This window comes from Cheilinus undulatus, linkage group 5, assembly GCF_018320785.1.
Source record: "Cheilinus undulatus linkage group 5, ASM1832078v1, whole genome shotgun sequence".
Classification (NCBI taxonomy): Eukaryota; Metazoa; Chordata; class Actinopteri; order Labriformes; family Labridae; genus Cheilinus; species Cheilinus undulatus.
In genome coordinates this window covers 20,721,665-20,734,524 of record NC_054869.1, presented here as the reverse complement: position 1 = coordinate 20,734,524, position 12,860 = coordinate 20,721,665, and the positions used below count along the sequence as shown (strand labels likewise).

Genomic DNA, 12,860 nt, shown 5'->3' with positions numbered 1-12,860 from the left:
TCTATATAATTTCCCTTCGGGGATGAATAAAGTTATTATTGTATTGTATTAGGGTAAGCCTACCCATTAAGCCCAGGCACCATTTAAGCCCACTTGTGACTTTGAAGTCAATTAAAAAAAAAAAAAAAGAGGGGCCTGTCTTATGCTATACATTATTTTGTCCAATCACACAATTTCTTAATTATATGTCAGTTTTTGTTTGACACCAATCACATTTGTAGATATTGAAAAAGGCCCGCCTACATCTGTGCAGTCTCAAGAAGGCTCAGATAAATTAGCCTCAAAACTTTGGTGTTTTGGGACCCCTCAGAAAGAATCTCTTTTCAACCATTTTCAGCCACTGACTTGTTAAGTACATTCATATTATGTAATTTGAGAGATTATTGATTTGTTTTTTTTTGTGTATAAACAGGTAGTTTTTTGTAATTTCTTACTATTTAGTTTTATGTGAAAAGATGAGTCATGCTAGCTGGCGTAGCGAGCTAATCACTAGTCAATACATGTAGCCCTACTGATAGATACACTGCTTAATGATTAAAAATGATAAGTACACAAACTAAGTGTTTTCTGATTCATTTTACATAAATCTTACATAAAACTTTGAACAAGAATTCCTTGATAATTCAGAAAGTTTGGTAGAAGAGGAATAACTGTGATGGCAAGTTTTGCAGCATATTTAGCCTACAGGCATTTCTTTAAACATTTGTTTAACTTTGGTGAGAACATATTATCTTCATTTCCCTGGTAGTCACTGTAGTACCATTTAAGCCCAGTGTGTTCATTTAAGCCCATCTTATGTGTTTCAATAGAAAAAAATGAAATTTTGAGGTTTGATAGCTTTTCGCTGTCATCATGTTGGATGTTGTTATACTAACTTCATTAACACAAGTACATCACAGATCACACACTGACCAGAAGAATTGTTATGTCAGTTAATTTTGCATAATAATTTGTTTATAGTGAGAAAAATGCCAACAAAAAAGAGGAATTACAGCAACTGTCCTAAAATCATCATTGTTACAGCCAAACATTAAATCCAAGTTCAATAAGATATTGTTGATTCACTGTAATGTCATTTAATACTTTTAAAAACAAACACATTTTCTTTATTTTGTCAATATTGAATCAAATTTTGTCAATATTAAATAAAATGTTCAATGAAATTTTAAATACTGAAGCCAATGAAAATTAGGTTTAGGCCTACTTAGTCATGTTTGTGGTGGTCCATTGTTACAAGCCAAACATTAAATCCAAGTTCAAAATAAATTGTGTTTAACATGTATAACATGTTACTGAATTAATATATGTTTACTACTTGAAAAATGTAATAATTTTTTAAATTTCTGTCAATAAACGTGGTTGTGGGCTTATTTGGAACACACGTGGGCTTAAATGGTACTTAGGTACCAATTAAGCCCATGCCAGACTTTTGACTTTATTCATAATATTTCTTTAATTTGTTCTCTAAAATATGCATAAGTAAATAAATATACCTTCAAATGAGGGATTAATCCTTCATTCTAACAAATGATCATGTTTATAAACCATCTTAGTATCTATGAAAAATACGTGAACTTAGATTTTGGTGGGCCTAATGGGTACACTTACCCTAAATGCTTTGGGGTACAAAAGGATTTTGCTGTAACAAAGATGATGGGCCCTGAATTTTAAATCAATCATAATGAAAACATATGACTCACACAGAAAACTGTATTGGCCCCCATATGGTGTGATCATCAGAACACTGAGAACAAGCTGGACAAAGCAGTGGCATGGCAGTATTCTGGGTATTTCTACATGACCAGATTAATGCAGTGCTTGGTGTAAACTACATAAAATAAACATAAAATGGCTTCATGTTGCTTAAAGAAAGATTAATCTAAAGAATTTATTGAGGTATGTACAAATGCTGTGCAAGGCTTACCATTATTTTTCCTTGATAACTGGCGTCTTTTTAGAAGAGTGGAATACCGGAGACAGTATAAAGTAATGGAGTCCTAGTCACCACTAGCAGAAGAAACAGGACCTTAAAAAAGAGTAAGGAAAAATAGAAAGACAAGGTAAAGCACCAAATCATGTCAACTTAGAAGTTTTGAACACTTATGTATGCACTGATTGCAAAGTACTATCCAATTTTTGAATTCACTCAAAAAAGGAGGGGACCCAATCTCTTCTTGTCCCGTGAGCTGAATGTCTTGTCACATCCCTTGTGTTTTGTGGCAGAAGCTACAGCAGACACAAAATGCAGACATACATGTAGAGTGATCCAGCTGTTAAGCAGTTATCAGACGAGTGTTGCTGTGTTTATATGTTCTTCTAAGATCAACACTAAGCTGTGACTGGTGCTACCCTCTCCACTTAGAGTGTGTGTTGATCCCACAGCTCTGTATGTCATCTTGCTTGCCCTTGCGCTTTTTCTGCTCACAACAGTTTTGGTTTAGAAAAAAATGCTGCACATCTATTTCTTTTTTGTTTTTTAAATTTGAAAATTTGGATACTATCAAACCTAAAAATCTGAACCAGAATCTTTATTGTCATTGTACACAAGTACAACGAAATTTTGCACAGTTCCATTCAGTGCAATTATTATTACCTCTGCCAAGGAGGTTATGTGATCGGCAGGGTTTGCTTGTTGGCAACATAACCCAATAAGTTATGGATAGATTCTGATGAAATTTCCAGGTAATGTCAGAAATGGCAAAAGGAAGAACTGATTTGATTTTGGGACTGATCCAGATCATCGCCTGGATCTAGGAATTTTAAAGGACTCTTCACTATTGGGAGATAGGGCTAATGGCGGAGGTCTGCGCTCTCTGAGTGCTTTTCTAGTTTATTATTGCAACTGCTCTGGGATATGTGCTGTTTTTCAGTCTGTTAGTTTTGGCTCTTATTGTCCTGAACCGTCTTCCTCAGGATAGCAGTTGTTACAGGTGACAATAACACAGTTATAAAAATAACTGATATTGTATCATATGATGCACACGGCTGGAAGGAAATAAAACATTTTGCCAGCATTACACTATACCATATAACTACCTCTAAAGAGGAAAAATTATTACCTCTGTAGGAACTCCTGAGTGGATCCCAATGCTGGTCAATGCATAGCATGAGCTGCCTTGAAGCCTAGCAAGAGGCTCCTGGGAGGATGATAAAAGTAGAAAAGAATTACAAGCAAATCATCCATTACCATCCAAATGAGTCTTTAAAGTGTTTCTGAGATCCACTTACTACAAAAAACAATACATGGGGCAGGCTTTCCACTGGTACCCCATCTGGCAAGAATGTTTCAACAAGGCAAAAGAGGTTGTCTTCTTTTTTGTCGAAACAGGAGAGAAGGGGAAACACCATACCCTTTATGTCCTCTGAGCAGCCCTCCAACTGTCCTCTCTGAATCTTGAGCTTTGTGGCATCCTGCAAAAATCAAGTGAGCTATTAAATCTTTAGTGCAATGACACTGATGTGCACATATCCCCATTGTGCATTTAGGAGGTGCTGGAGCCAACAGGTAGTGCCCAGGACCACCACAGTCCACCACCACACTATCCCCCTTATTCCTGGGGCCGCTACTGTAAATGTGAATATGGGCGAAACTTCCGGTGCCAAAACGGAAGTAGGCTACATTAAATACATGTATTCTAGTACAGCAACTAACTATGGACGCTAACAAAGAACGACAGTTGTTTCAATAGGAATTCTTCTGGAATTTGTAAATATTTATATTTTTGTTATCACATGTTCACATTGTTTGTATTATAAGCTGTAGATAAGTAAATAAGGTGGATACCACATTATTCCTGGGGGTCTACTGTAGCTATGAATGGAAGTGGAACTTCCAGTACAGTAACAATAATAGCAAAAACATGATTTTTCCAAAGGCTTACTAAAGTGATTTAGTGTCAACAGTGGTTGTTCTGAAATAAATAAATATTTGCTGTAATAAATACTGCTTCATTTTTGTTAAATCAATGAGCTGAAATGTTTTAATCATATTTTCTGTAATGCTCAGTACCTGCTGCTATGTTCATGGTACTAATATTATGACAAAGTTAAATATGTCTCTCACAACATGCTGTCCACTGTCTAAATGCATCGGGGATGTGATTCTTTTAGTATTAATTTATCATTAATTCTTAATACAAAACTTGACATTTACCAAACTGAAGAGCTGGCAACTTGAGTCATGGATAATTTTATAAATATAATTCCCATATTTAAGAGGGATTAGTTTGTAAAATGAGAATTTCAGCAACTCCACAAACTAGAAATGTATCTTTTTATACCGATATAAAGCTACTAAAGTTAGCTAAATATGCCCTTGTAGGTTATCTAAAGTAATGTCATCAATTTGAACTCTCCAGTAGAGGCTAGAGAAATAATAATAATATTATCCCGTCTGAGGTGAAGCAGTCTAAGTTTATGTAGTTTGGTATTAAAATTGCTTTAATAGTCACGTTTAGCATCTGGTTTCTATGCAAAGTCCCATTTAGATAGAACGGAGCGGAAGTTGCGCCCATATTCATGGAGGGGTAGGAATAAGCTGGAAAGCCTGCCTCAGGGGCTCTGAACACAGATATGAATGTGACTCTGAAGGGGAAAAAATCCTTCACCTTAGGTCGCTCTGAAGCATCAGTGCTGCGGCGGGACTCTCACTTTTTGGCTAGGGGACATCACGGTCCTCACGGTCACTCCCACCTCATCTGGAAAACTCCGTCCTTTTTCTTTGCCTCTTCCCAGTGTTCCCAGTATCCAACCGCCCATTTTTTGAGCATTTTTCAAAAGTCTGAAGTGGGCGGAGTTAGCTCTGAGCTTGGGGTTCACTTATGGTCCCCAACACAGCAAGTGTTAAACGTTCTCCACGCTAAAATGACAGCAAAAAATACAAATCAAACAGCAATGTTGGCTGGTCTAGAATTGAAACAAAATGCCTCCTGACCCATTTAACTTCTACCTATAAACACGTGGTGTTACTGAATGAAAAGAACTCAAGAAATATTTGACACTACGACAAAAGAGGTTCTACATACCTTACCAATAGCTCGTAGGCTGATGCTCCGGTGACGCCGAATTAATACACGCCAATGTCCTGCTTTGTATTCCATCTTCGTTTGCAGCTCGTTCTACGAGCAGACAGCAACTTTATGAAATATTTCCGCGCACACCACAGAAGACACGAAAACGCTGTAGTTCACCAGGCAGCCGTTGGCGGTTTGATTTTCCAACGAACCACACACGCATGCGTATAAGGTCCTTCTTTCCCCGCGCCTGCGCGAAACCGTATTCGCGCATGGCAATTGACTGCAACCACAGTGCGCAAACGCATTTCGAGAAAGCAGCACTGTTTGTGTACGTGGAAGGAGGTGACTGAAAACTGTTCACTCTGCAGCTCGTTTCCAAATTGTTCCATTTTTAAACACCCAAATCGCTGTTCTAGTACAGACAGAATAGAAAAGCGTTCCTGTGTAGACAGGGTTGAATGGCGACGGGAAACAGTTTTTCAAAATTATTTTTATATATTTATTTTTTATATTGATACAACTTTATTGAACAGATTCCAATAGTTAATACAGCATTGGCACATGAAACAAAACGTATTTTCTAGACATAAATAACCCCACATACAGGTAAAGAGAAGTTTAGATTAAATTACATAAGGTATGAGAAGTAAATTAAAATTTCAGAAACTAATTGCTATTTGCATTCATGTTTAAGTTGTTTAACCAGTAAAAATAACTATTGTATTTATATAATGTATATACTATATATTCAACTGTATTATATACATATTATATATACAGTATGTATCTCTCTCTCTCTCTCTTTATGTATATATAAAATAGTTCTTTCCAATTACCTTGTTATATTTCCTATCGGTAATATGTGTCATCCAATTTCAGTTCTGAAAGATTGACTGAAACATTAAAGTACATCAATGTATTTTGTGTTAGATGCATTAAAGGAAGTGGAATGGCTTTACAAATGCAATGGCATTCTTTGTGAGAGCAATTAACATCATTCTTTTCCAATAAATCAGTTAAACTAAAATAATTGACCACTTTCATCCATCAAATTAAGAACAAACAAAATGATTTTTGGTACCATTCTTGGTTTCAATAAGGTTTTCATATTAACTGTAACTGTCCGTTTATTTCACAAGGCAGCATCATGTGGTGTAGCACTGAGAAACAAATGTGGACATAACAACAAATTGGTGCTTGTTCACAGGTTTTGCAGGTTGACAGGTTTTTACTGTATTTTCTACAGAACTTTCCTGATCATGCAGTATTTTTAACCTCTTGTCCCTGCTAAAATTATGGTATGTGATTGCAATTTTTTTCACAGATTTTTACTGTGAATTTAAATGTACATGAGAGAAAAGTCTGTAATTTTAACAAAATACTACTGTAATTTTTAGAGTAATTGCCCGTCTTGAAGATTACAGTATTTTTCCTTTATTTTCACAATCTTCTTTCGTTTAAACGGTACAATTTTGTAATTATTACGTACTTTAATTGTAAAAATTTATGTTTCATACCGTTGCTTGATTTACAGGAATTCTGTGTATTTTATACAATAATATATGTTTATTTGTTTTACGGTCTTTTACTGTTGCTATTTGACAGTCTTTTGCCGTATTTTCTACGGACATTTTTTACAGTGCAGGCCACCTGGTTAAAGGAAAACATTCACTGTGCATGGGATGCTGGGCATTTCTACTAGGCTACCTGCACCCTAAGTTGTCTATTTCTGTCAGCATTTCATAGATACAAGTGGGGATGGGGGGGGGGGTGAATATTACTGAGTTAGATTGTAATGAACTGCACTATATGGACAAAAGTATTCTGCCTTCCTCAAACTGTTGCCACCAAGTTGGAAGCATAGCGTTATCCAAAATGTCTTGGTATGCTGAGGCATTAAGGTCGCCCGTCATTGGAGATAAGGAGCCTAGCCCAAACCCTGAAAAAAGAAAGAAAAAAAAACCCAAAAAAAAAAAACAGCCCCATACCATTATACCTCCTCAAAGTTGTCACAATGCAGTCAGGCAGGTAACTTCCCCCTGGAATCCGCCAAACTCAGACTCACTCATCTGACTCCCAAACAGAGAAGGGTGATCCATCACTCTAAGGAACACGTTTTCACAGACTTGGTAATGTGAGGCATGCATGTAGCTGCTCAGCCAAGCTCCCATCTCATAGTTTTTGTGATTACATGAAGATAAGGCTCAGAAGTCTCCATCTATTGAATCAGCAGAGCATTGGCAACTTCATGGCTGAGTTACTGGTGTTCCTAAACGCTTCCACTTCTAATAACATCACTTACAGTTGATTTGGACTATCCAGCAGGGATGAAAGTCTTATTCTCTCATCTGCATCTATTTCTCTGTTCTTTCCTTGTCTTTGTAATGTCTTTGTTACTTTGTCTAATTTCTGCTTCTTGATTATTGCATAATAAAGTAGATAAGTAACTTTAAAAGATAGCAGCAAACAAGGTTTAAGTTGGTGTGAGACTGCGCCCTCCAGTGGATGTATTTTTAACTTCCATCACAACGTAGATAACACATGGGAATAAATGGGTAGTGATGTTATATTGTTTAAAATCTTTTTCTTCACATAAAGGGACTATAAATGAGTCTTTAGGGTCTTTACTTGCTCTTGGGTTCTCTCATAATTTTTAATGTTCAGTTTTTGTGGTTGTTTAATCCCACCTGCTTATCCACACAAAATGTTGCACCTGGAGAGACTTTCTCTCTGAAATGGCAAGTCTTAAGAACACTGACATTTTTATATTTGTAAGTGCAGACAGCTTTTGGCAACATAATGCTAAAGGAAAAAGAATATACCCTCAATAAAGTGAAACACTTGTACACATAATTATAACAGATTCCGATGTATTTAACGTTTTATACACATTTACTTGCTTTTTTTGTAATTGCCTTACAGAAGTAAAATAAGACAGTGATACTAAATAAAGATGGAACTTGGATCTTCTTTGTTCCATGATGGCAACATGGATTTGACTAAGTCTTGACTTTTTGATGTACTGGATTGAGAACATCCCTGATGCACAAATACAGACGAAGAGACCTTATCTGTTTATAACACAGCAAAGAGAGCAAAGTAAACACAACCTCTCCTGTGACCGGTATCTGAAAGAGAGGAGGCTTCAGCTCTAGCTGTTACCCGCTGCCTGCAGCTCTCCTGATATCAGCTCAGAGGCTGCTGCAGCCCAGCGCTGTCTCTGCTGTCGTGGGCGATTGGAAAGGACATGTACTCTGTTGAAGGGCCGTAAACAAGATTTTCAGCATAGCACTGGCCGGAGCAGGTTGACAGCACGGTCTTATCTGATGGTGAACCACAGAGAAACAGTAGGACAGCCCAGGCCGGCTCGATTTGAGCCATAGATGAGACAATGATAAAGGGGAGGCAGATGAGTGCAAAATTGAACATTTAATGCTTAAAACTTTTTGACATTTGGTGTTTTGTATGTTGCCGGCTTCTGGTTTCTGTTCTCCAAGTGCATATTTCTTTTATCTCTACCCAGAATGCCCTTTTCCTTTGTTGTGAGATGCATTATTTATAACTCACTCTTACCCACTTACAATGTGCCCAAAGACATGCATTTATGATTCCACTGTTTTTTCAGTGTTTGCTTTGTGTGAAGGATAAAAACAAAGATTTGGTATCTGATTAACAGTCCTGTCAGGAATTTGTTGTTAGCACTAGCTTAAATCTATGTAGCTTGTGTTTATTATGGCTATTATATACTGTGAAGGCTCCTTACCTTGTCCTTTCCTTGTTTCTCATCTTGATATACTTTCCACCGCTCTCCATCGTTACTGTACGCCACTTTGTAAGAGCCAACAAACTGGACATGGCCAAAGTCTTTAGCTCCCTGGGTGATGATGCCAGTGACCTTTGTGGGCACCAGCAGGTCCACCTAAAAGAGGAAAGACACAGAGGAAAGAGAGTGAAATAAATGTCTTACAAAACTTGTCAGAAAATATCAGAGATGCTACATTTTCTCTAAGTAGTCAGCATCTTTTTTTTCCCTTCTGATGTCGACTGAGAATTTACGTATAAAGACATTGAGTGCAAAAAGTCAGCTTCAATTATTCACAGAATATTGAACAGCAAGGCAAAGTCCACAACCTCGCCTCAGCAGAACAGAAATCGCATGCTGCAGCAGCTTCTGAGATGCAGACTGCTCCATTTGGGTTAATTTTTAATAGCTTCTCATTTGTTGCAAACAATTTACAGCAAAAGGGTGTTAGGCAATACACACAAACTGTTATCTCTATTGATATTTTTGGATTCAATTATGCTTTATTATTTAAAGAGAACACACTCCTGTTGGGCTAAGATCTGAAACATGGTTGAGTTAATTCCTTAACTGAGAGGAAACATTCATACGTCCGTCAGCTCCATCACATTCACCTTCTTCAGTGCATCTCAGGGAAACAAGAACAGGCTGAGCTTTTTCTAGGTATGGTTTTGTACCGTGTTAATTATGTCCATGAATAATACATGCGAACGACCTAAAGTGGAAGCAAAAAGGAGGGCGTTGCCTACTTAAATGGACCATTCAGTACCGTGTGGAAGTACACCTCACATTCAACATAAAGCTTCTAAAAGGCTTTCCACTGACATTTTTCCAACATCAAGCACTAGGAGCTGAGTAATGTTTCATTTATTTATTTAACTATTCTAATTTAAAAAGAGCTTTTGTTTCATTTTGGATTTTTGTACTGTCATAACCTGAGGGTAACTGAATTCCTTCCTTCCCTCCTTCAATTCATGTAGATTCAATATTAGGGCATTAAACATGAAAAAGGAAACTTGTTTTGGATTGGAAATGAAAATAAGGAAACAATAAAATAATGAAAGGTTTGATAACAGAAGGAAAAAATAAGAGGAAATAAGAAATCAAGGCAGAATGGTGGACATTTTTTACATCAGTGTGGCTGGAGGGAGATGCTGCAGTGGCTTAACCAAAGTGTGCTGAAATTGACAAAAACATGCAATTATTACTATTTCAAAAAAAATACATGCACCAAGTATGAACCTTAATCAAACTGCAAATAATGCAGTCCTATAAATTATATTCAATAATTAAAAAAAACCAAACTCCAAAACAAGTTAGGCAAATACAGGAAATGGGTTGTACTGAAATGCAATGAAAGCAACAAGCTTGTTACAACCTGGCTTAAAAAACTCAGCAAAAAAAAGCAAGTAAATTTGTGTATGCTAGATTATCTCTTTGTTGTAACAATGCTTCTTGGAAATACATCTGAACAGTTGGAAAATCCTGTTTATAGCCACATTTGAAAGGAACATGCATTTGTGGGATGAGCAGCAGAGCTGAGTTTGTTGGTTGCACCCATTAAAATTTGCCAAATCTTCTCTGCCAGTGCCAAATGGCGTTTTCTTCCATTAACTCTTGTTTGGTGGATTGGATGATGGAAGTCTTAAGAAATAAGACATATTGGCAACTTAACAATTAACTCATTCAACAAACAGGAACCTCAATAGAACTGTGTATGGTTGTGGATGTGTATGGTTCAGCCTGGCACCTCCTCCCCATGCTGGTCACCAGCCTGGTCACACACTGCTGTGGGATGGCATCCCATTCTTCAACCAGCGTTTGTCTGAAGTCAGACGATGTAATTGTGGCAGACCATTCCATCCTTTCTACTCCCAAATTCTGGAAGTTGTCTCTGATAAACCCTGCTCCATGGGGGCGAGCATTGTCATCCTGGAGGGCAGAGTTTGGTCCCAGACCACCATTACCATTGGTTGCAGAATCTCATCTTGATATCTCTCTACATTGAGATTGCCTCCAATAATGACAAGCTTTGTTTTGCCATTGAGAGAGCTGCAGCCCCACACCATCACACTGCCTTCACCAAAATATGTTACTTTATCAGTGCAGCAGTCAGCATAGCATTCTCCATGTCTTCTCCACACTTTGACCCCATGATCCAACTGCTGCAGAATCTGGACTCATCCCTGAACATAACGCTCTCCACATGTTCAGGTTCCAGGATGTGATCCTGACACCAGCACAAATTGGCCTGTCAATGAAAGGCAGCAACTGTAAATCTGTAGAAGACAGCTCACCGTTACAAGGAGCTGACAGGGTGAAGAAACGGTCTTCTTGGTGTCAAAACAAGAGTCAGTGGCAGAATAAGCTGTTTAGCATTGGCTGAGAATAGTTGACAAATTTTTCATTGGCGCAACCCACATACTCAGCTCTGCTGCTCATCTCACAAATGCATGTTCCTTACAAATATGGCACCACTTAGAAGGGAAATAAACAGGCTTTCCAACATTAAAGATTTATTTCCAAGAAGCATTGTTACAACAAAGAGATAATCTAGCGGACACAAATTTTCTTAGTTTTTGTGCTAAGTTTAGTTGATTTGGGATCTTTGGGAGGCACCTTAGTTGGCAGATTTAATTTAATCAAATTTTGAATCATGGATTTATGGTAATACAGTGAGGAAGGGGACTGATGTTTCATAACTTTTGGTTAGCAGTGACCCAGCAGGATATAAGCTGCTCAGTAATATGACCACAATCACTCTTTCTTTGCAGTGAGTCTTCATTACAATTTATCATTATTTAAAGTTTAACTAAGGTGAATGTCACTGTTACATTTACATAAAAAGCAGGAAAGTCAAATGATTAATATGCATCAAAAATAATTAACATGTTAATGCCTAGACTAACTGCATACATTTAAAGCATTACTGTTGACAGCCTTATAAATTATGTAAAAGATAAGAACTTTTTGTTCATTGTTAAGTCTCAACTCTGCTTGTAAGATATTGTAACTATGTAGCTACATGTAACATCTTACTGCAGTCAGTACAGAACAAAAAACAAGTTTTAAAATTGTATTGGAGTCACAAGCAAATCCACAGGCAGAAACCTTAGCATGCAGATTTATGTCTTCTGCTGAATATACACCACACAGAGACGACCATATATCACACTAATAGACCTGGTCATAGGCCAACGTACACTGTGCCACACTCCTTTGACAAAAGAAAATAGGGCTCTGTGGAGATTAAACAAATAAGCAAACATACTGAAATAATGCATGAGTTACGGCTGAGTTTCATTCCACTGCTTGTTCCTCACAACACCGCTGAGCATCTCAGCACATCACGCTCCACTTTTATTGCTTGCAATATGCTACAAACACTAAAACCTATTCTGAGCATTGATTCGCATGAGCTCACTTCGAGTTCTCATCCCTCATAAGATTTGAACGCTACGCAGGAGCCCCCTTTTGTTCTTGCTGCTGTAAAAATAAGAACAGCTCTTTCCTTACTGTACATGCAGACCTCCTGCTGTGTACGTATGCAGGCACTGACCTAGAGCACAACATGCACAAAGTGAACTCACTGCTCTATAAAAGGCGGTCAAGAACATGATCTCCCTGTTCTCCATTTAGGAGATGTTAAGCCAATGGAAGTAGTGCAAAATGCACTGAATTTTGCATGCAGAAATATTAGCATGTCTTTGGTTGCACATGTGTAATCTGGCATGTTTCAAAGTACAACTGTGCTTCATTTGTTTTAAATGCAGTACCTTTTTTTCACTCAACAGACTTCCCTTTTAGTGTAAGTTTTTGAGCAGAGCAATCTCTATTTACAGATTGTGTGTAGAGTTTTAGAATCAGTACACAGGGGCTTGGTTCTCAGCATGTTAAATGTTCGTGTTTCTGCTTGTAGTACATTAGTTGTTGGGGCTGTTTTGAACGTTTATGTATCAGCAGACTTGGATGCATGCAGACACCATGGTCTGTGTTTACAATATAACCCGACAGACTGCTATTTAACATGTCCAATTCATGAG

At 37.5% G+C, this 12,860-nt stretch overlaps 1 protein-coding gene across 2 annotated transcripts in view; it reads right to left on the bottom strand.

Moving 5' to 3' along the window:
* The window catches only part of edil3a (EGF-like repeats and discoidin I-like domains 3a), a 197,711-nt gene that overhangs the window by 23,600 nt on the left and 161,251 nt on the right, over positions 1-12,860 (bottom strand). For both annotated transcript variants that reach the window (XM_041788413.1, XM_041788414.1), the window contains exon 9: positions 8,779-8,934. In XM_041788413.1, coding sequence (XP_041644347.1) covers positions 8,779-8,934 — 156 coding nt within the window. The remainder of the gene's footprint in view (positions 1-8,778; positions 8,935-12,860) is intronic.